The 22,977-nt window shown below is 52.2% G+C and overlaps 1 protein-coding gene across 3 annotated transcripts in view; it reads right to left on the minus strand.

Moving 5' to 3' along the window:
• NEK1 (NIMA related kinase 1) overlaps positions 1-22,977 on the minus strand; it is a 1,042,157-nt gene that overhangs the window by 56,445 nt on the left and 962,735 nt on the right. For all 3 annotated transcript variants that reach the window (XM_078677052.1, XM_078677050.1, XM_078677051.1), the window contains one exon: positions 21,301-21,527. In XM_078677052.1, the coding sequence (XP_078533178.1) occupies positions 21,301-21,527 (227 nt within the window). The remainder of the gene's footprint in view (positions 1-21,300; positions 21,528-22,977) is intronic.

Consider the following 22,977-nt stretch of genomic DNA (forward strand, 5'->3'; position numbering starts at 1 on the left):
AACAAAAAGCTGGTCATCCGACCTCAACTCCCTCGTCCTGTCCAGGTAAAAGCTCACCGCCCTCTTAGGGTCCAAGCGGTGAAGTCTCTCCTCCTCCTTGGAAGGGTGAGGGGGAGGATAAAAGGTAGGGAGGGTAACGGACTGCCCCAGGTGGAAAGGAGTAACCACCTTCGGCAGAAAAGCAGCCCTGGTCCTAAGAACCATTCGATCAGCATGAATGGACAAAAACGGGGGCTTTGAACTAAGAGCTTGAAGCTCACTCACCCTCCTTGCCGAGGTAATTGCGATCAGGAAGACCGTTTTGAAAGACAAACGTCTCAAGGGACATGAGTGTAAAGGTTCAAAAGGAGAACCCATCAAAAATGTAAGAACAAGGTTCAAGTCCCATTGAGGCACAATAAAAGGAGTAGGAGGAAATGTATTGGTAAGGCCCTTGATGAATCGTAAAACAATAGGCGACTTAAACAAAGAGGGCTGGTCATGCAAACAAAGGAAAGCCGATAAGGCCGACAAATAACAATTAATAGTTGCCATCGGAAAACCCTGCTGGGCCAAGGAAAGAGCAAATTGAAGAATATTGGACAAACGAGCCCTTAAAGGGTCAATGGAATTCTCCCCACACCAAGCAACAAACTTTGACCATCTATAGGAATAAATGGACTTAGTGGAGTCACGCCTGGCAGACAAAATGACATCCACCACATCGTGTGGGAGAGAAAAGGAAATCAGGTTGCCCCGTTCAATCTCCAGGCATGAAGGTGTAAGGTCTGGAGGTGGGGGTGTAGAACCTGCCCCTCCATCTGGAAGAGGAGATCTGCCCTGTGAGGGAGACGGAGCGGAGGGCACGAGGAGCGGTGGAGAAGATCTGTATACCACACCCTTCTTGGCCAATCCGGGGCGATCAATATGACTTGGGCCCGGTCTTGGCGTATCTTCCTCAGAACCCGAGGAATCAAAGGTATGGGAGGAAACGCGTAAAGGAGTTGCGAGTCCCAACTCAACTGAAACGCGTCCCCCAAGGCTCCCTGCATCGGAAACTGGAGGCTGCAGAATGACGGGCAGTGAGCATTCTCGCGAGTGGCGAACAGGTCCACCTGAGGAGTCCCCCACGTCTGAAAGACGTGAAGAACTACCTCTGGATGAAGCCTCCACTCGTGGTCGGCGGAGAACTGCACGAACGTTCAGAACTCCGGCCAGATGATTTGCCATCAGACAAATCTGATGGTCCTGAACCCAGGACCAGAGACGCAGAGCCTCTCTGCAGAGACAGTGCGACCCCACTCCTCCCTGCTTGTTGACATACCACACCGCGGTCGTGTTGTCCGTCAGGACTTGAACTGACCGCCCGCGAAGGGAAGGGAGGAAGGCCTTGAGTGCCAGACGTATCGCCCACTACTCTAGAAGGTTGATGTGAAGCAAACTTTCCTCTGGAGACCAAAGACCCTTGATCTCCAGATCCCCCAGATGAGCACCCAACCCTAGAGTGGATGCATCCTTTATCACTGTGGCCACCGACAGAGGTAGTTGAAAAGGCTTTCCTTGTGACAGATTGCCTTCCACGCTCCACCAAGACAGATCCGCTGCAGTTTCTCTGGAGATCCTCACTGACTCCCTGAGATCTCTGCCGAGCTGATACCACTGCCTGCGGAGGCACCACTGGAGTGCCCTCATGTGCCAGCGTGCATGGTTGACCAACAGAATGCAAGAAGCCATCAGACCGAGCAGACGTAGGACCTTCAGGACTGGAACAACCGCTCCATTGTAGAATAAAGGAATCATTTCCTGTATGTCGCGAATCCTTTTAGGAGGAGGGAATGCACGTCATACAGTAGTGTCCAGTACCGCACCTACGTACAGGTTGCGCTGGGAGGGCACCAGGTGAGATTTGGGTACATTTATCGAAAAACCCAACCTGTGCAACAACTGAGTTGTTTCCTGCAGATGATGGAGCACCTTCCCAGCGACTCTGCTTTGATCAGCCAGTCGTCCAGATACGGGAATATAGGTATCCCCGACCTCCTGAGATGTGCTGCCACCACTGCCATCACCTTGGTGAAGACTCGAGGTGCAGTAGTAAGACCAAACGGAAGGACCGCAAACTGGTAGTGTGCGACCCAACCGTGAAACAGAGATACTTTCTGTGCGCCTTCAGGATGGGAATATGAAAATACGCATCCTGCAAATCGATTGACACCATCCAGTCTTCTTCCAGCAGCGCCTGAAGAACCTGAGCAAGGGTGAGCATCTTGAACTTCTCCTGTCTCAGATACAAGTTCAAGATCCTGAGATCCAGGATTGGCCGAAGCCTGCCATCCTTCTTGGGGATCAGAAAGTTCTGGGAGTAGCATCCCTGACCCCTCTCCTGCTCTGGAACCACCTCTATCGCGCCTTTTCTGAACAGCGCCAGGACTTCTTCCTGCAGGAGAAGCAGGTGGTCCTCCGAACAATAACCCTGGCAAGGACGGTAATTTGGGGGAAATTCCCGAAAGGGAAGAGCATACCCATTCCCCACGAGATTGAGAACCCAAAGATCTGATGTAATCAATTCCCAATCTCGTAGGAAATGGGTAAGCCGACCCCCCACTTGGCCCACATGATCCAGAACGACGGATCTAGGGCTGCTTTGCTGCGTTGGCAGGGGGCTGGGAAGGGGAAGAGGAGGCGACTTGACGACTTCTGGGACGTGCTCTCTGTCTGCCCCTGTACGCCTTGTACAGCGTGTTTTGCTGCTGCCCCGGCTGCTGCTGAGTTGACTTGAAGGAACGAAAAGAAGATCTGCCAAACCCTCTAAAACGTTTCCCAAAGATGCCCCTGGTCAAAGGCCCAACGACTTAGCCGTCGCCCTGCTGTCTTTAAAACGTTCTAAAGCAGCGTCTGCCTTTTTGCCAAACAAACCAGACCCGTCGAATGGAAGATCTATTAATGCAGACTGGACATCTGTTGAAAACTCAGACGATTTTAGCCATGCAGCTCTCCTCGTAGCCACCGAAGAGCCCATGACTCTCGCCACAGAATCTGCTGTGTCCAAACCACTCTGGATCACCTGCCTTGCTGCAGCCTGAGTGTCCGAGATTACCTCCTGGAAGTCTTTTCTATCATCCTCCGGTATCTTTGGCACCAACTGTTTAACAGTATCCATCAGGGCGTGGATATAACGCCCCATCAGGCAGGTCGCATTTGTGGACTTTAACGCCATGCTGGCGGAGGAGAAAAACCTTTTTAGCAGCCTGATCCGGTTTCCTCGACTCCTTTTCTGCTGGAACCTGTGGAAAAGCTCCAGTTGATCTCTTAGAACAGGCCGCCTGCACCACCAAACTCTCAGGCAGAGGGTGAGTGGACAAAAATTCCGGGTCATCAGGAGCAACTCTAGATCTCTTGGCAACAGCCCTAGATACTGCAGGAGCTGACAAAGGTTTCTTCCAAACTTCTAAAATTGGCTCTGCAAGGGCATCATTAAATGGCAGCATTGGTTCAATTACTGAAGATGGTGAGTGAAGGACCTCTGTGAGAAGATTCGACTTAAACTCAGGAGTAGGCAGAGTAATGTTCAATAAGTTTGCCGCCTTCCTTATCACGACATGGTAAGGAGCCACATCTTTAGAGGGTGCATCCGACACTGAGGCTAGATCCCACTCAGGGGACAGTTCAAGGCCACTAGCCACCGTCAGGTCATCAAATGGGTCCTCAGACTCCTGCAGCTCACCCTCCTCCAAATTTACCTCACGAAACCTCTCTTCCTCCATAAGCCTCTGGGCTTCACGCCTCGACCTGTACTTCACATACAATGCCGACGGATCCACTGTCGACGTCGGACTAGGAAGCTTCACACGATGTCATTCAGGGTTCGGCATCGGAGTTGATGGATTTGGCGTAGATGGAATCGGCGTCGACGGCTTCGATGGCTTCGCAGTCGAAGGCCTCGCCGGCGTCGGAAAATGCCAATGCGGCGCTGGAGCCGGCATAAAGGGCATAAAGGGCGCAGGAGCATAGGCCTGGGGACCACCCAGACTAAACGCCATCGGACCCGTGGGACCAGCAGGAGCCCCAGTGGGGTACATAGCCCTGGAGTATAATCCAAACATTGCATTCAGAAACTGCGTCGGATCCTGACCTGGAGCTGGGAAGGCTGGGTACGAACCCCCGGGCTGCTCTTGAGGGCGTGGAGTCGAAACGAAGTTGACCTCCTCTTCGGGCTGGTGCACAGGAGTCGACTGACACTCGGGCAACGGAGCCTCTACCTCTCCCTCACCAACCACCTCCACCTCACCTTCATCCTCCCGACCTGAAGGATGGGACGGAACCGGAGATGGATTCGTCATCTGCCTCGGTGAACCTGGCGAATTCGCATGTGACACTTCACACTCGGCGTCCTACTCTTCCGAATCCGAAGACACCACTACCTTCTCAACCAGCTTCTCCTGTGACTTCGGCTTTGAACCCGAGTCCTTCTTCGAGCGATGTCGGGATTCATGGGCCCTCTTCTTATGTTTCTTCTTTGAAGATCTCGAAGCATGGGCCGAGGACGAGTCTGAGCGCGACCTCGAGCGAGACCTTGACCTCGAACGCCGAGTTCGCGACCTCGAACTTTTCTTCTCTTTTCTTCCTATAAGTTTCGCCATGAGAAGCTTGGTTTCTCTCTCCTGGAGGGTCTTAGGTGTCATCTTCCTACAAGACTGGCAGTCTTCGACGTCATGGTCGGAGCTTAGACACCATACGCAGCAATCATGTGGACAGTAATGGACATGGTTTTGCCACATTCCCCACAAGCTTTAAAACCGGTCTTGTTCGAAGACATGTCGAGAGAGAAGACAATGAAGCACAATTATAACAAAGTAACAAGGTTACTGCAATAGCTACGGACGATCCCAGAAAACCGTTAGCGTCGACGACGCGGAAAAAAAGGGAACTGATGTCATCACGCCGGCGTGGGCCTATTATGGTGTCGGTGACGTCAGCGGAGTCGCACGCGATGCCGTGCCTCTGTGACGTCGGTCCACGTCGGCGCAAAGCTACAAAAAGAACTTCCGGATGCTGCTGACGCAGGGGGATATTCACAAGGTGAGGAATCCACTGGCAGATGTATCTATCAGAATGTTATGTTTTGGCAACAGAGTATGGAAAACTTTGCTGCATCTCTCCCATCTGCCAAAGCCTGGAAAAGGACAGCCCGGGCCTCCTCCGGGACTTGTAACAGAACTTGTGCAACCGTTTCCCATGGCAAATAGGAATAAAGGTCCAGGAGGCATGCAGTGTTTACCAACTGCAAAGCTAGGCTGGTGGAAGAGAAGATCTTCTTACCAAAGCTGTCAAGCCTTTTGGATTACCTACCCGAGGGTGCAGATGGGAATGTGCTACTGGAAGTAGAAGCTTGGACCACCAAGCTCTCCAGGGTGGGGTGGTTGGAGAGGAAAGCTGGGTTGCTCGATGCAGGGCGATGATGACGGGCGATTGTTCTGTTCACAGGAGCCCCTGGGCTGGGCTTGGATCAGGTGCCCAGTAGATCATACGCCAAGACCTCGTTAAATCGCAGCAAGGGTTGCGAGGTGGATACACCAAGCTGCAGGACCTCTGTTAAGACATTGATCTTGACCGTCACTGTAGGAAGCTGCCAGTCCAAGACCTCCTCAGCCCTACACACCACCACTGCAAAGAAAGCTCTCTCCTCTGTAGCCAGGTTAGGAGGAGACTGCATGCCAGGCTTTGGGGAAGTGCCCAAGCCGCTGGCATTACCCACTTCCTCGTACCAATCCATTACCTCACTGTAAAGCGGGATTTCCAAGGGATCCTGCTACCTCTTCCAATATTCATCCAGTCCGAGCCCTTCAGAATAAGGCACAGAACACGACATGGAGCCCAACGGCTCTGTCGGTGCCGGTCTCGGCATCAGTGGACGTCCAGCCGGATCTGTGTCGTCCAGAATGATGATGGAAGAAGTGTCGCCAGTGAGGTTTAGTGTCTTGGCTTCGGAAAAGGTCAAAGTGGTACGACCGCCACCAGTCTGGATCGAGGAACAGATCCAAGAGGAGCCCGTGGCTGGAGCCGAAGGTGTGGAACCCACAGAGTCTCCTTATTCTGAGCCTGTAGGGCCCGAAGGGCACCGGCAGGGACAGTCTGCCCAAATATGGCGCACATGACGTCATAAAATTCTTTTAGCGGGGCACGGGTTGCTCCTGGCCCCGAATAGGAGGGAAACGTGGAGGCGACCCAGTCACCTGCTCTGGAGCGTTGACGTTGAACGCCGAGACTCATCCGTCTCATCGGGTGACAGACAGGGCGAAGTCGAAGCACGTTTCGACTTCTTGTGCTTTTTATGGTGCTTCTTACCTGACCTCAACTACTTCGAGTGGGAGGAAGAAGACTTCGATCCCTGGGAGCAGTGCTCGACCTTCATCTCGACTGGGACCAGGAGCCAGATCACTGTAGCGCTGGGCAGCAAGCAGCTTTAGGGACCGCTCCCTTAAAGCTTTCGGTGCCATGGCCCGGCAGTCGGAGCACGACTTCGGGTCGTGGTGATGCTCCAGGCACCCAAGACATACCAAATGGGAGTATGTGACTGACGCATAAGTTACTTACCTTCGGTAACGATATATCTGTAAGAAACAGTAGTTAGTGTTAGATTCCTTACCTTAGAATATCCCCAGGCGTCAGACTGGATCCGGAAAGTTTTGCGTAGCAGAATCCCTGCGCGCCGGTAGACGTCGTCTGCGGCTACCCATCCATCGTCGGCGTCGTGGTCGCCGGGATGGCGTCATCGGAGTACTTAGATGCCGCCCTCGCGCGCTGACGTCAGTTCTTGTACATAGCTTTCTGCGCCAGGAACGCAGAGCCATGCCTGAGACCGACACTGGTGCCATGACACTAGGGCCCTCAAAGGGAAACACCTCAACCCTAGATGTCGGTTCGCAGAACGGGGAGGATGAGTGGGGTGGTAAGGAATCTAACACTAACTACTGTTAAAGATATATCGTTACCGAAGGTAAGTAACTTGTGCATCTGAAAGAAACAAGTTAGTGTTAGATTCCTTACCTTAGAATAGATACCCCAGCAATACCAACCCCGGTGGTGGGTCTGCGAACCAAGATCACACCAGAAAGTCCTGGAGAATGGAACGGCCGAAAAAGACATCTCTTCGGACTTGGCTGTCCAGGCAGTAGTGTCTAGCAAACGTGTGCAGCGAGGCCCACGTAGCTGCCTGACAGATGTCCTACAAGGGGACTCCCCGACCAAGGGCAGTAGTAGCTGCCGTTGCCCGAGTGGAATGGGCCCTCAGCCCAACAGGGGGCTCCTTTCTAGCCAAGGAATAACAGACCTTGATGCACAACATGACCCACCGAGAGATGGTCGGTTTGTGCACCGCCCGTCCATTCTTTCGCGCCCACGTAACCAACAAATAGCTGGTCGTCCACCCGGAACTGGCGTGTGCGATCAAGGTAAAAGGAGAGCGCACGTTTTGGGTACAGACGGTGGAGCCTCTCTTCCTCTTTTGAAGGATGCGGAGGCAGAAAGAAGGTGGGCAAGGTGATGGACTGCCCGATGTGAAAGGCCGTAACCACCTTGGGCAGGAAAGAAGGACGCGTTTTTAAAACAACTTTGTCCGGATGGACAGAAAGGAAAGGAGGCTTAGAAGATAGAGCCTGGAGCTCACTTACTCTCCTGGCAGAGGTGATGGCAACCAGGAATGCAGTCTTAAAAATCAGAAGACGAAGAGGGCAATTGTGAAGTGGCTGGAAAGGAGGGCACATCAGATAGGTTAGAACAAGGTTCAAGTCCCACTGAGGCATCACGAAAGGAACAGGAGGAAACATGGGCGTGATGCCCTTTAAGAATCTATTTACAACAGGGGACTTGAAAAGAGAAGGCTGATCAGGAAGCCTCAAGAAGGCAGAAATGGCAGAGAGGTAGCCCTTAAGAGTGCCCAGAGCAGAGCCCTGCTGGGCACGAGAAAGAAGGAAGAGGAGAACCTCTGAAAGGGGAGCAGAGAGAGGATCCACAGCCTTTGCTGTGCACCATGCCACAAATTTGTTCCACCTGCAGGCGTTTACAGATTTTGGGGAGGGACGCCTGGCTGCCAGAATCACATTAAAGACTTCAGGAGGCAAGTCAAATGGCCTCAACTGCCACAGCTCAATCTCCAGGCATGGAGGTGGAGGCTGGACAGGTTCGGGTGGAGGACCGTCCCCTGCTGCTGTGACAGAAGGTCCTCCTCAAGAGGCCGACGAATCGGGGGATCGACCGACATGCTGAGTAGCTCGGGATACCAAAACCTTTGTGCCCAGTCCGGAGCCACAAGGATTACTTTGGCCCGGTCACGCCTGATCTTCATCAGCACTCTGGGCAGAAGTGGGATAGGCAGAAAGGCGTACAAAAGACCGCAGCGCCACTCGCGATGAAAAGTGTCTCCAAGCGAGTGCCGCCTTGGAAATTCGCAGAACTGATGACATTGCGCGTTCTCTTCGATGGCGAATAGATCTAACCAAGGCTCTCCCCACTGCTGAAAGAGGCCTTGCGCCACGTCCGAGTTCAGACGTCATTCGTGATCCATCATGCACCGGCGGCTGAGTTCGTCCGCACTGGCGTTCAGGGAACCTGCCAGGTGTTGAACCACCAGGGTGACGCCCTGGTGTTCCAGCCATGTCCAGAGGCGTAGAGCCTCCTGACAAAGGGTCCATGACCCCACCCCGCCTTGTTTGTTGCAGTACCATATGGTGGTGGTGCTGTCCGAGAACACCTGCACTACACTTCCCCGGACAGAGGGAAGGAATGCCTTCAGTGCAAGCCGGATCGCCCGGAGCTCCAGAAGGTTGATGTGGAGCCAGGACTCCACCGGAGACCAGAGGCCTTTGATCTCCCTCTCCCCCATGTGGCCCCCCCATCCCAGGAGGGACGCATCCGTCACCGCTACGTGCTCCGGTTGGGGTAGGGAGAGAGATCTGCCGCTGACCCAATCGTGGTTCGTGAGCCACCACTGCAACTGTCTTGCAGTGCCCTCCGAGATTCGGACGTGGTCGGACAGATTGCCCTGATGCTGTGTCCACTGGAACTTCAGGTCCCACTGCAGAGTCCGCATCCGCCACCTGGCTTGATGCACCAGAAGGATGCAGGAGGCCATCAGCCCCAGGAGCCACAGCGTCAATCTGACCGAGACTCGGGATAAAGGCTGAAAGATCCGAATCAGAGCCTGAATATCCCGCACCCGCTGTTCGGGGGGATAAACCCGAAAGTGGGCTGAGTCCAGAACCGCTCCGAGGAAAAGGAGCTTATGAGAGGGGCACAGGTGAGACTTCGGCACGTTGATGTAAAACGCCAGCGAGTGCAGGAGGTCGGCCGTAGTCTGGAGGTGGGAGACAACTGTCTGGGGCGAGCCCGCCTTCAACAACCAATCGTCAAGATAGGGGAAGACTGAACCCCTAATCTGCGCAGATGAGCTGCGACCACCGCCATCACTTTCGTGAACACTCGTGGGGCACTGGTAAGGCCGAAGGGGAGCACGGTAAACTGAAAGTGCTCGTGGCCTACCGTGAACCACAGGTAACGCTGGTGGGCCGACAGGAAGGGGATGTGGAAATATGCATCCTGCAAGTCCAACGCTACCATCCAGTCTTCTGGGTCCAGGGCAGCTAGGACCTGAGCCAGCATCTTGAACTTCTCCTTCTGGAGGAAGCCGTTGACGCTCCGTAGGTCCAAGATAGGGCGTAGGCCTCCTTTGCCCTTCTTGGGTACCAGAAAGTAGTGGGAATAGAAACCACGTCCTACTTCTGGCCCAGGAACGCGCTTGACGGCCCAAGAGGGCTGTAACTTCCTCCTGGAGAAGTCGCAAGTGATCCCCCAACATGCGGTGGTACTGCGGTGGTATGGCTGGAGGGGTCGCCTCGAAGGGGAGGGAGTAGCCCCTTCGGTTCGATTTGCAGCACCCACCTGTCCGACGTGATGGAGCGCCAGTGAAGGAGGTGATGGCAACCCCTGCCCCCCACTGGCGTCGAATGGGCCTGAAAATTCGGACTAGGAGGATTTTGAGGCAGATGCTGCGGGGGCGGGTGTGGACTGACCTTGCCGGTGCCCCCCGGCAACGCCACGGCAGTTACCACATCCGCGTTGGGGTTGGTTCTGCAGCCTGTGGCTAGCTGGACGTGAGGGGGCGCCCCTTCCTTGGCCACAAAAGGGACGAAAGGCAGACGTTTGCTGGCGTTGGCCGAGGCCCAAGGACTTAGCCGTAGCCCTGGAGTCCTTGAAACGCTCCAGCCCACTGTCCACCTTGTCATCAAAGGTCATGTCCATAAGGGAAGCTTGGACATTGCCCGAAAAGTTGGCGGACCTCAGCCAGGCGTGGCGGCGAACCGCCACCGTCGTTGCAATTACCCTGCCTAGCGAGTCCGTGGTATCCAGTTCACACCAAATGGAATAGCGTGCTGCATCCCTTCCCTCTGCAAGGGCTTGGGTAAGCTTTGCCTGGACCTCCGCCTGGCACTGCGGCAGCACTTCCGCAACCGTATCCCACAGAGAGTGGGAGTAACGGCCCAAAAGGCAGGCGGTGTTGACAGACCGCAACCAAAAACTCAGTGAGAACAGTTTCTTGCCAAACCTTTTGTATTCCCGATCCGGAGGGGCGGTCGGGTATGCGGTCTGGGAGGTTGAGGCCTGGATCACCAGGCTCTCAGGGGTGGGGTGAACGGACAGGAAACTGGGGTCGCCCGGAGCCGGGCCGTGGCGTCGGGCCACGTTCCGATCTACAGGGAGGCCTGTAGAAGGCTTGGACCAGGTGCCCAACAGAATGTCAGTGAGGGCTTCGTTGAACAGTAGGAGAGGCTCCAAGGAGCTTGCCTGCGGTTTGAGCACCTCAGTGAGAAGGTTAGCCCTCACGGCCGCGACTGGGAGCTCAAGAGCCAAGGCCTTGGCTGCCCTAGTCAACACCACGCTGTAAGCAGCCCCCTCCTCCGTAGCCACGGTAGGAGGGGAGACAAATCCAGTGTCGGGCGAAGTTTCCAGACCACTGGCCTCCCCCAGTTCGTCTGCCCAGTCCTGGCTCAACTGGCACTGCAGTGCCAGAGGCTCCTCAGACCCCTCCCAATCCCCCTAGTCATCCATCTCCTGAAGGTCAGGGATAAATGATGGAGCCGGGTCGTCGGTGAAGGGCTTACCGATCGGCGTCGAAGACGGCGCCAGTCTGACTTCGGATCCGGACCAGGGTGGGGATCGGGGACGACGCCATCCGGGGACGGCGTCGGGGGCGACACCCTTGGTGACGGCGCCGGCGGAGGGGTCGTAAGCTCGACCGGCGTCGTCACGGATCCAGGCCTGGATCCTGAGGAACCCTGCGGCATCGGGACCAGAGTCGTCGACGGCGCCGGGGCCGAAGCACCCGACGGTACAGGGGGCGGAGCCGCAGGCCCCTCCCAGACGGACCTGCGGCGCCCAAAGGCGCCTCGGCAGGACCCGACGGAGGGAAGCTCGACCTCATGGCCGCGAGGAAGGCGCTGACCTCCTCCGGCGTCGCGTGCAGCCCAGGGACCGGCGGGTGTGGAGCTGGACGCGGCGCTTGCAGCTCTGGCGGAGCCGCGTGGGCGGTGTCGTCCGAACTCCCGGCCGTGTCGCGCGAGCAACGGGGGGAGAGGCGGGGGGGTTAGTCAGAAGAGCGATGTTGCTTCTTTTTTTTTTTTTTTTTTTTTTTAAATCTCTTTATTAGCATCAGATTGGTCCGTGCAAGCATACAATCACACAGTAAACTGATTACAATGAAAACTAAGTGGTCATTATACAAGATAAGTAAGTGAAGGACGAGACCAACAATATTACATCGCAAAACACTCTAGAACTCTGATTTTCCGTCTTCTAGATCGTAATGAAAAGCTCACGTGTGAAAAGTTGATACAAAGAGATATAACCTTTTTCAAACATAACAAAAATGAATGAGCCTTCGCGACAGAGAGAGCGACAAGCAACACATCTATCATGAGCAAGGTGGCAGCAATATCGGCATAGGCAGACGAGGGTTGATGGGGCGACAAATGAAAAGACTTGGTTAAGGCAACATGTCCAAACGGGGCAAAGCAGGCAATGATACGGAGGAGGAAAACAACCTGTACCCAACCAGCACACATCTCAGAACCAGCAGCTACGTCTACCTCTTTCCAACAGTGTGTACACGCCAAGCCCCTCAGAACGCAATAGTCAGCGCTCAACTGTCCAACCAGAACCATCTAGCCCACCCCTTCCGGGACAATAGAACTAGCAGCTTGGGAGTGTGTATCTCGCGTTATCTTGCTAACATACTGTCGATATGGGCCCCAGATGTCTATCGGGCGTGAAGCAGTTGGGACCTGCGTGGAGTATTCCACACTATTGGTATTGCATTGGGCAAGGCTACGCAACCATGTCTTGGAATCGGGGATTCTTCTGGACCCCCAGAGTAAAGCTATTTCCCGTTTCGCCAGCAAGAAACCTATGGCAGAAAGTTTCCGCGTGGCACAGGGGAACTCAACGACATACCCAAGCAGCGCAAATTCTGGCCTGGGCTGCAGTTTGCACTCTAAAATGTCACCCAAGATGCAGTGTACCTGTAGCCAGTAGTTGTGTAGTTTTGAACAAGTCCATGTAAGATGCGCAAAATCGGCATGTGGGGCTCTGCATTTAGGGCAATTATGAGGTCTGGCTGGGTCGATTTTGTGGGCCAGCGCTGGCGTGAAGTATAGGCGCCTCAAAAATTTAAAATGTATCAGCTTATGTCTACTGTTGACGGATACCTCCTTAGTGGCGCGGCAACAGGCAGTCCATTGGACGTCCGTGATAGGAACACCCAGATCAGCTTCCCAAGCCGCACGGACCCTCGCGTCCGAAGCAGGAAGGGCCGCCATACAGAGTCCATACAACCTGGAAACCATATGGGCTCCTGTTTGTGACTGGAGTAGGAAAGTAAGCGCAGCCATGTCATCTGGCGGTAGTGGGAACGAGGAAAACTGCGCTCTAAGCATGGATCGCACTCTGGTCAGGACAAAGGAATCCATAAACGTCCGGTCCGTGAAACGCGGATCCTCGGACAACGAAAAAACATGTCCATCTGGGAATAGGTCTCCTATTGTGGCGAGCTGGTATTTGGACAACGTTTTGCGGACCACTGTCTCCGCGGTGATGGGGAGCCAGTGTGGGTTCGGTAGTGGAAGAGCCGGAGAGTATAACACGTCTAACTGGAGCAGTCTACGTAGTTGCATCCAAGCCCACGATGTAGTGGACACCGTCTGTATGTCTAGCGGGTCTCGGGGTAAGCCTTTGGGCAATATTGAATGGAGGGCAAGCGGTAGTACCAAGTCCGCTTCAGGCCTTAGATATGGGATCCGAGCGTCTGGATGGAACCAAGGATGTGCATAGGCGCATTGCGCGACTAGGTAGTAAAGATAAAAGTCTGGCACTCCAAAGCCACCTCTTTCATAAGGCAGTGTCAGGATGCGCCACGAGACTCTCGGGCTCTTGTCTCCCCATACCAATCGCAGCAACAGAGACCGGAGTTGGTTAAAGAAGATTTGAGTGAGCGGGATCGGTATGTTGTTAAATAAATATAGAAACCGGGGAAGTATAATCATTTTGATTATGGCGATACGGCCAGCCATCGATAGAGGGAGGCGAATCCAGGGCGTTATATTATCCTCCAGAAAGTCCAACGCCCGGCCGTAATTCAGACGAATTATGGACACCGTGTCCAGATGAATGTGGATACCCAGATATTTCACCGAATCAGCATTCCACTCAAGTGGGAACGGACACTCCCAGCGGGTAGTGGAGGGGGTGAGTGGAAAGATGTCGGATTTGTGCCAATTAATACGAAGGCCGGAGTACTCCCCAAAGCGTGTCACCTCTAGCAGCAAGGGCGTCAGATTGGTCTCCGGAGATCTGACGTATAGAATGGTATCATCTGCATAGAGGGAGATGAGTACCGGACCCGTCCGAAACTGGAGCCCGCGGTGTAGGTGGCGCTCCTGAAAGTGTCGTACCAAAGGGTCCATGGCCAGAATATATAGTAGGGGGGACAGGGGGCAACCCTGTCTGGTTCCCCGGGAAAGAGGGAAGCTATCAGAGAGCGTGCCATTAAGGCGCAGTCGCGCTCTAGGTGCGGTATAAAGCAACTCAACCGTGGAGACGAACAGCGACGGCATGCCCATTCGGTTCATGACTGACAGAAAAAACAACCACTCCAGGGAGTCAAAAGCCTTCTCGGCATCCAAGAACACCGCAGCCGCCGGCGTATCTGGGTCTATTCTGTGGAGCACAGAAAACAGCGTCCGTAGATTAAAAGAGGTGGATCTATGGGGGACGAATCCAGACTGGGCCGGTGAAATGATAGATTCCATAAGTAAAGACAGTCGTGTTGCAAGAACTTTCGCCAAAATCTTGTAGTCAAGATTGAGTAGGGAAAGGGGCCTATACGAGCCAAACCTCGCGGGGTCCCGTCCCGGCTTAGGAAGTAAAATGATGACTGCTTCCCGTAGCGTGGGAGGCAGACTCCCCGTTTCGAGCGCCTCCGCATACACCTCAATCAGGCGCGGTACCAGTTCCTCCTTGTACTCTTTATAAAAGTCGGCCGAAAAGCCATCTAGACCCGGCGCCGAGGAGCCCTTCAATGCATCAATGGCTTCCACAACGCAGTCCGGGTCGATAGGCATCGCCAGAAATTCTTGCATATGTTTTTCCAGGAATACCATAGAGATCTCATTGATATAGGGGCCTGGGTCGCGACAGTCAGCAGTCAGAGTGAAGGTGTACAATTCTTTGTAGTAGGATAGGAAGGCATCGCAAATGGCAGAGGTGGTCTGATGACGAACACCCAGGTCATCCACCATGTCAGAGATGTATGAAGCCTGGCGGGGAGGACGGAGCAATTGGGCCAAGAGCTTGCCAGGCCTATCTCCCTCTCCGTATTGTCTAGCTGAGTGTTGTGCGCAGAGATATGTCAGTTCCCGGTCCGCTGTGTCTCTGAACTCCTGCAGCAGTTCCAGCCTTCTCGCCTCTATCTTACCGTCTGCGTCTGTGAGCGCGTCCACGTCCAGCGTGGCAATGTCAGTCTCGATACGTGTCAGGGAGGCACGGATCTAGCGCAAGGCCCCTACGTGTTTATTGATGCAAACCCCTCTAATAGTGGCCTTGAATCCCTCCCACAATGTAGCCCAAGTGTCCACTGTGCCCTCGTTGAGCTCAAAATACTCCTCAATTGCAGTACGAACGTCTTCTTTGAAGACCGGATCAGCTAACGCCTTGCCAGGAAAGCGCCATTGTTTCTCATATCCTCCCAGTCTGGGAACCAGGAGTGTCAGCACAATGGGAGAGTGATCAGACAGTGTGCGTGGGAGTGTCGAATGATCCCCCACCCAGCCGGCCACCCCTGGGGAAAGAAGCCAATAGTCGATTCTGGTACTAGTGTTGTGATATCCAGAGTGATGGGTATAGGCAGGCGTGTTAGAGTGTAAACGTGCCTCGATGTCAATTAGTGGGTAGTGCGTGCACATATCTGCCAGCACAGCGCGCGAGCGGGGCTTACTATCAGGGGAAGAGGAAGTACTGTCTCTGGCAGGGGTCATCAACAGGTTAAAGTCGCCCCCTATCACTAACATATCAGTGTCCAATCGTAGCAGAGCATCCTGGAGACTCTGGAAGAAAGCAGGGGAATCTGAATTGGGACCGTATACCCCAACAAAGGTGATCTTGAAGCCAAGAAGTATCCCTGTAACTATAACATATCTACCACCCTCATCAAATATACTGTCTGAGTGCAAAAATGGGACGCGCCTATGTATCAGTATCGCCACCCCCCTCGCGTATCTGCTATAGCTAGAGAAAAACCTGTGCATGCCCCAGCTTTTTGCAAAGGAGGAGGAGTCAGACCTCACCAAGTGCGTCTCCTGCAAAAACAACACATCCACCCCATGTCGCGCTGCGTAGTTTAAAACCTGCCGTCTCTTTCTTGTGTCATTTAAACCTCGGACATTCCAAGACATGAGGGTAAGTCTGGAAGGACCAGACCGCTGCCCTACCTTAGCCATTCAAACCCGAAAGAATCATGGTAAAACATGTGTGTGCAGAACCGCCGCCCCCCTCCCGCAAAACAGGCATCATTCACAGAGAAAAACAGTGCATTTCCACAAGCATTAGAACCATAGCATAAAACAACCCCCCCCAACCTCCCCCCACCCAGCCACTCCTTAAGCCCTAGGAGGCTATTCCCACCCCGAAGAAGAAAACCATTATCAACAGACAAAAACAGATGTCCAGTAGTGTACCTGAAAAATAAAGACAAAGCAAGAGAAAAGTACAGTACGGCTCGTGCCATGGGGGTTGGCAACGCTCCGCCATGCGAGAACCGCAACCGGGGCAACATTCAATTCTCAACAAGTATGTAAAACACTGCAAAAATTAGCAACATCATGAGATGCGTAGTACTGAAGTAAATGGCCTGTCATGGGAAAAACAGTGCGGAAACAAGTCAACCCTGTCCGCTTTCAGCAAAAAGGTCAGCACTAGCCTGCGAGTCCGTGTGTGGCGGAGATCTTTGGGCATCGCCTGAGTTTCGAGGCGACCCCCTGTTTTTGTAGGTTCGACAAAAGTCCTGTGCCTCCGCAGGGGAGTCAAAAATGCGAAACTTGCCATCCACGTCCACTCTGAGCCTGGCAGGGTACAGCATCCCGTACCGCAACCCCAGTTTGAGCAAAGCAGCCTTGACACCAGTGTACTTACGGCGCGCATCTTGGACCATGATTGTGAAGTCAGGGTAGAACGAAAGCACATCTCCCTGCCACCTAACCTCGCCCGCCTCTCTGGCAGCCTTCAGCGCCGCGTCCCTGTCCCTGAAGTTCATGATTCTGGCTATAATGGGTCGGGGCGGCAGTCCAGGATTAGGCCGGGGGCCCAGCGATCTATGTGCGCGCTCCACTACGAAGCCAGCTGTGAACGTGTCTCGACCAAAAAGTTCGATTAGGAGATGTTCCACAAAAGTGTCAAAGCGTCCGGTAGCCGTCGTCTCCGCCACACCAATTATTCGAATATTATTGCGCCTACTGCGCGCTTCCAAATCTTCGTTCTTAATGGCGACGTCTTTAAGGATCTTTTCCACGCGCTCCAATCTTTTCAGCGTCGACACAGCCCCATCTTCCATGTCGGAGACTCTGGATTCAGCCAAATCCAGGCGCCTATCGTGCAGTTGAATCGTCGCGCCCATGTCCGCCATTTTCTTTTCGAGGGTATCGAAGCGAGAGTCCAAGGCCTTGAATCCAGCACGCATCTCACCCATCATCTCAGCGACCATACCAGCGGTGTCTTTCGCCGCCGCCTGACCCCCGGTGTCCGCAGCAGATGTAGGCGAAACCGCAGTCGGACGGAGGGACGCCGTACCAAAGGTAAGCCTCTTCTGGGTGGCATCTTTCTTTACCATGTTGGAAATGGTGGCGGGCAGGTCACTAGCACCGCAGGACCCAGAGACAGCTGCAACCAGCCAGAGTGTCGAACACAGTCCCAGGACGCCCCGGCAGCAAGGCGTTCAGGCCGGGACCAATGGATCAGGGGCCCCCTATATCTCCTCGCTGTAGGGCTGGCCCGCACCGCAGGGGCCTCAGAGACGCCAAGGCCGCGTCGCGCAGTACCAGGGGGCCTCTATGTCGGGGTGGCCACCCCGTCTGGAGCAAAGCGTTATAGGTCCCTCGTAGGAAGTAGGGTCAGAAGATGGCCGCGTCGATCACACAGCAGCAGCCGGGAGGACCAGGACTCCGTCAAGACTGGCAGCAAATGGCAGTGTAGTAGGGGGACCAGGCACCCAGGACAACGTGACACCAGAAGCAAAATTGGACAAAGCCACACAGGTCATGCAGCCAGAGCTGGACTTGCAAGTGTTCATAGACGTGTGGCAGTGGTGGCCAGTGGCAGCAGCATGTGCGCAGGAGAGCGTGTAGTTCCTGGGCCTTCTGGGGTACAGACGCGGGTCTGGGGTGCGCGTTAGCGGTGGGGGCAAAGGTGACGAGCCCCCACCGAGTGCAGCGATGCGTGGCCTCCCAAGAGCGCCTCAGAGCTCGTCAGTCGCACCCCCCGTCTCCCACCACCCAACCCCGGAGCCCGCCGCCCGCTCCCCCCGCCCGCCGCCGCACGCCCCAGGCAGTCTCCGAAAATCGAGGCCCCGGCTCCCAAGGCCGGACCAGGCCGCAAGAGCCGGTCGCGTACCGAGGGACCGCCCCTCCACCAGCAGAGACCACCGGGGTAAAGCAGCGGGCCCGGGAGAGCCCAACAGCGACCCCAAGGCCGAGGGGGACAACGAAGAGGCCACCAAAAAGACTCACCAGGCGCTCCGGCGCTGCAGAGTAACGTCCCGCGAGGCACAGCGGCCTCAGCACCCTTCCGCTGTTCCGCCCGTTCCCGCCGTCCCCCGGCCACCAAACTCGGTCAGCTGCATCAGGTAGTGTTAGGGGTCGGTGTCAGGCATTTCCCGACCCCAGCGCAGTGCCGGATCTCACGTGAACGGCCCCGGTCCTCTCCAGCTCGGCGGAGCTCTACAATCAGGCGGCCATTGCGTTCGCCTGCGTAGCCACGCCCCCGCGATGTTGCTTCTTCGACTTCTTGCGCCTTGACCTACCTGAGGACTTGGAGCCCGATGAGTGGTGTCGACTCGCGGAGCTGTGATGACTGGGGCCCCGCGACGGGTCCCTCGACCTCCTCCTGGACCGGGACCTCGAGCGGCGTTGGGCCGACTGCCGGATCTCGAGGCGCTTACGGGACCGCTCCCGCCTAGCCTTTGACGTCAATGCCCGGCAGTCAGGGCACGACTTGTCATCATGGTCAGCCCGAGGCAGTAAAGGCACCGACGGTGGGGGTCGGTAACCGACATCATACGGTTAGAGTCGTTGCAGGGTTTGAACTAGGGCATCCCTATCGGCACCGGAGTCGAGATCGACTTGAGAAGATCCAAACCGACGTGCAGGGGTACTGCTACGCAAAACTTTACGGATCCAGTCTGACTCCTAGGGATATTCTAAGGTAAGGAATTTAACACTAACCTGTTTCTTTCAGATATGGTACGGTAACAGGCGCCACACGGCTTGAACCCTAAGGTCTTCTTACTGGACATCCTACATACCAAAGAATTTGCCAAAAAGTCTGTCAAAAATTGACAGGAGGAAGCTCTCTTCGATGGAATTGTGCTGGCTGGCGCGGAAATAAAAGAACTGACGTTGTGTGCCAGGGTGGCACCTATGTGGAAGACGCGGACGTCACGATGACTATGAAACAGATGCATATGATGTCACACGGAGTTGACCGATGCCACTTTATGGTGCGCAGGGGTACGGTTACCGAAACTCTTCCAGATCCAGCCCGACGCCTGAAAGTTCACAGGTAAGGAATCTGCAGCTAGATCTCTCTTTCCGATCAGGATGTCTTTCTACACCATATGTCCTCTATCCTAGCAGATCAGTTGCATCTCCCCTGGCTGACTTGTTTTAATGCAGTACTGGATGTTGACCTGGACTGTTCCCATCCACACCTGCAGAATTCAGGATACACTAAACAGGCTAAGGCTCTTTCTGGTTGTTTATCAGGTTGGTCCTTGGTAGATATACGGATACTCATTTACTGATTTTTCTCTCCCTCCTCATGGTCTCCACTTCTGCCTGGATTGTATCCTCTGTTCCTCCCTTTTAGTAGAGAAGTTCTCTGATGAGACCTATTATGAGAACCCTTTATGATCACAATCCACTGGAAATAGTCATGGGTAGGGTCCCAAAGCCTATTCCAACATGGCGCGTGCAGCCAACACTACTGGAGGATTCGGTCTTCAGAGAGACCCTGGGCACCACAGTAGATACCTAATTTATCGACAATCAGGGCACAGCATCCACAGGACTCACAGAATGGGAAGCATTTAAGGTGGTGGTAAGAGGAGTGTCAATAACCATGGCGACAGGTGCTCGCCACCTCATCCTTCATGATCTCAAACACACAGAATCACAACTAGGACTCCTTGGACAAGAGACAATAGGAGACTCTACACGTTTGAGTGATCTGCAAGATCTTAGAATACAACATGCAGAGTTATTAAACAACTGAGACTGGTAGATTATATATCCTATATTCAGAGGGTCCACTCCGAAGGTGACAGATCTGGGACATTACTGGCCCAAATGATATGATCACCATTGTCCCGCACTCTGATACTATACATCACAACACCATCTCAAATACACTGCAACACACAAGTGGAGATTAATGAGGCCTTTCGCTCCTAGTACACATAATTATAAACAGCAAGGTCTACTTCATCCTGTGCAAAGAGATCCATTTTCCTGGGCAGTCTGAGGCTTCCACAGATCACACCAACAACACGGGAATCGCTGCAGGCCCCCCAATCACAAGGTGAATTACGCCAACCTATTAAGGACATGGCAAGCAATAAAACACCAGACATTGATAGACTGCCCATCAAATTTTATTCTAACTTTGCTGATCGCTTGGTACCATGCCTAGAGAAACTGTATAACACATCCTTTGAACTGGGTACACTACCCCAGTCCACTAAGCAGGCCTTGGTCACCTCCTTGCTCAAAAAAGGCCGGGCTTCAGATGACCTTTTCTCCTATAGACCACTCTCCTTATCAAACTCAGAATATAAAATTCTTAGTAAACTTTTGTCTAATCTGCCTACTCTTTATTGTGAGGTAACATACCTCCCATTGGACTTGTTCAACAATTTATTTTTGCCCTGATCAAGCCTTGTTAGGTGAAACACGTTGGCTGCGCTCCTTTTGAAAAGTACAAAATAAAGCTCAAGATTGAATTGTATTAATGCAGAATCACGAGTATTAATTTCATGTGACAAACATATTGATGAACATATGTATTAACAATATTGGTGTTGCCTCTCAAAAACCTTTTGAACGATTGTATTGTACTTTATGGACAATGGTCAGCTGACCATTGAGGTGGGCAGCATTTCTTTTCTAATTTACTGTGGTGACGTGATCAGGCAGCAGCTTTGAATTCCCTGGCTGTTCTCTTTTCTTGTTCTAGTATATTAACTGGCAAATAAAAAACTGATGGCATCTAGACCTTGATAAGCACAGTGAACATGATCTTCATCACTGGTAAGGTAAGGTTAGGACCTCTACCATATTTCTTAATAACCAGATAAAGTACAAATGCACTCATGACAAAAGTTTCCAGATCCTGTATGGAATCTGACAAATATTCAAGGAATCTGTAGGAAGAAATATGCATTAGAAGAACATGTGATCTCTCGCTTTACATAATTAACACAAGTGGCACGAGTAGCATTTTAAACCGCACCTGACTGCCATTCTTCATTTAGTGCACTTTCACTGCTGTGAAGATTCTCTTCCTCCTCATCCAATTCCAAGTCATTCGCTATTGTGGGTCCCATGTTCTCGCCATGTGGCACTGGATCGGCTCCAGTCTCCTCCTGCTCATTGATTTCTTCACTTGGCTGCTCTCGTAATAACTGCTCCATGGATGCCTGCAGTTCCTGAAGGTCTCGGTCTGTTTCTCCAAACATACTGTAATAAAAGATCATGATTGATTATACCACACCTAAACTCATACTTTACTAGTATGAACTACCATAAACATTAATAAGATCACGTAAATCTCTATTAAAGACCTTTCTTTCTCCAAGCTTCATTACATATTGTTAATACAATTATGAAACATCCCTATAATTTCTTTAAGTAAATAACATCTACCTGGCAAGTTTTTGGTCTTGAAGTTTTGATTATGTCACTCACGTGCCTTTCATCCAAAAGCATGTTAAAAACATTTTCAAATCTGCATAACGATTTCAGATGCCTGATACCAAGTAAACGTCAAGCTATTTTTTTATGTATTTTTTTCAAAAGCACCACAAAATACCAACATAATAAACGATTTCTTCTGGGAATAATTTTTACAGTGGCTAAATTTATACCCCATTCTAAAGTCACTACATGTATTCTTAAGTAATCCGCTTGTTCTAATGAATATATTGATCTACTTCATAGATAATCAAAATCTTACATTAAACATCTGTACTGGATCATCATGCCTGAGAGGTTGGAATAAAATATATATATCATCCACTTCCTTAGTTTTTAAATGTTTCATAGCAGTTGCAAAAAAAAAAAACAACCGGAGCAATAATTAATTTACAATGGAATAGCATGCGGAGCAGAGGCTTTAGCAATTTCATAAGTGTCTCCCAGAATTATCTTTTTTTTATATGACATTTTCTTTTTTCGCTAGGGTACCATGAATTTCCAACATTAAGCCAATGCTGTGTCAAATCTGATAGTGGATAGTGCGATATGAGAACATAGATGTAGAATACTATCAATTCTATGTTAAGTATTTAGAGCACAACCTAGTAAACAACCAACATTAAAATCTTTCTGGACTTTCCCACAATGCTGATATTCGCACCTCTCTGAAGTCGCTATCCATAAACTGAAATTCTCTGTACTATGTAACATAATACAAACTCAATTATAGCAAATGGTGTATATGAAAGAAAACAAATTGTGCCATACCCAATTTCAAAGTAAACTATGAAAATACTTTGCTTTAGAAGCCACAGTACTATAAATAAGCCAACTACTATAATACAAACTTTGGACAATCAACTACCATAAATAAATCTCTCTTCAAAGTAGTCAAGATGTGCATCAATCCACTTCCAGGAGAACAAATGCTTCACTCAATTGAGTACAATGACATCAATCAATTATTTATTGAAAAACAGACAATCAGGCACCATATCAATAGCACCAAGAAAGCTAAAAGAATCATGTCCACCACATTCCATACCAAATTATCCACATTCAAGATGTTTTCTGTCCCAAATCATGCAGACTTCATTAATTCCTCCAAGAGAGGTACCAAAGATAACAAGCTTTCATCTATCACTGTGAAATTATTCTCTGGAGAATTGCTCTTTTCTTCCCCAAACCACACAGTAGGTAAGATCCTCTTAAC

This window comes from Lissotriton helveticus, chromosome 2_1 (assembly GCF_964261635.1).
Source record: "Lissotriton helveticus chromosome 2_1, aLisHel1.1, whole genome shotgun sequence".
Lineage (NCBI taxonomy): Eukaryota > Metazoa > Chordata > Amphibia > Caudata > Salamandridae > Lissotriton > Lissotriton helveticus.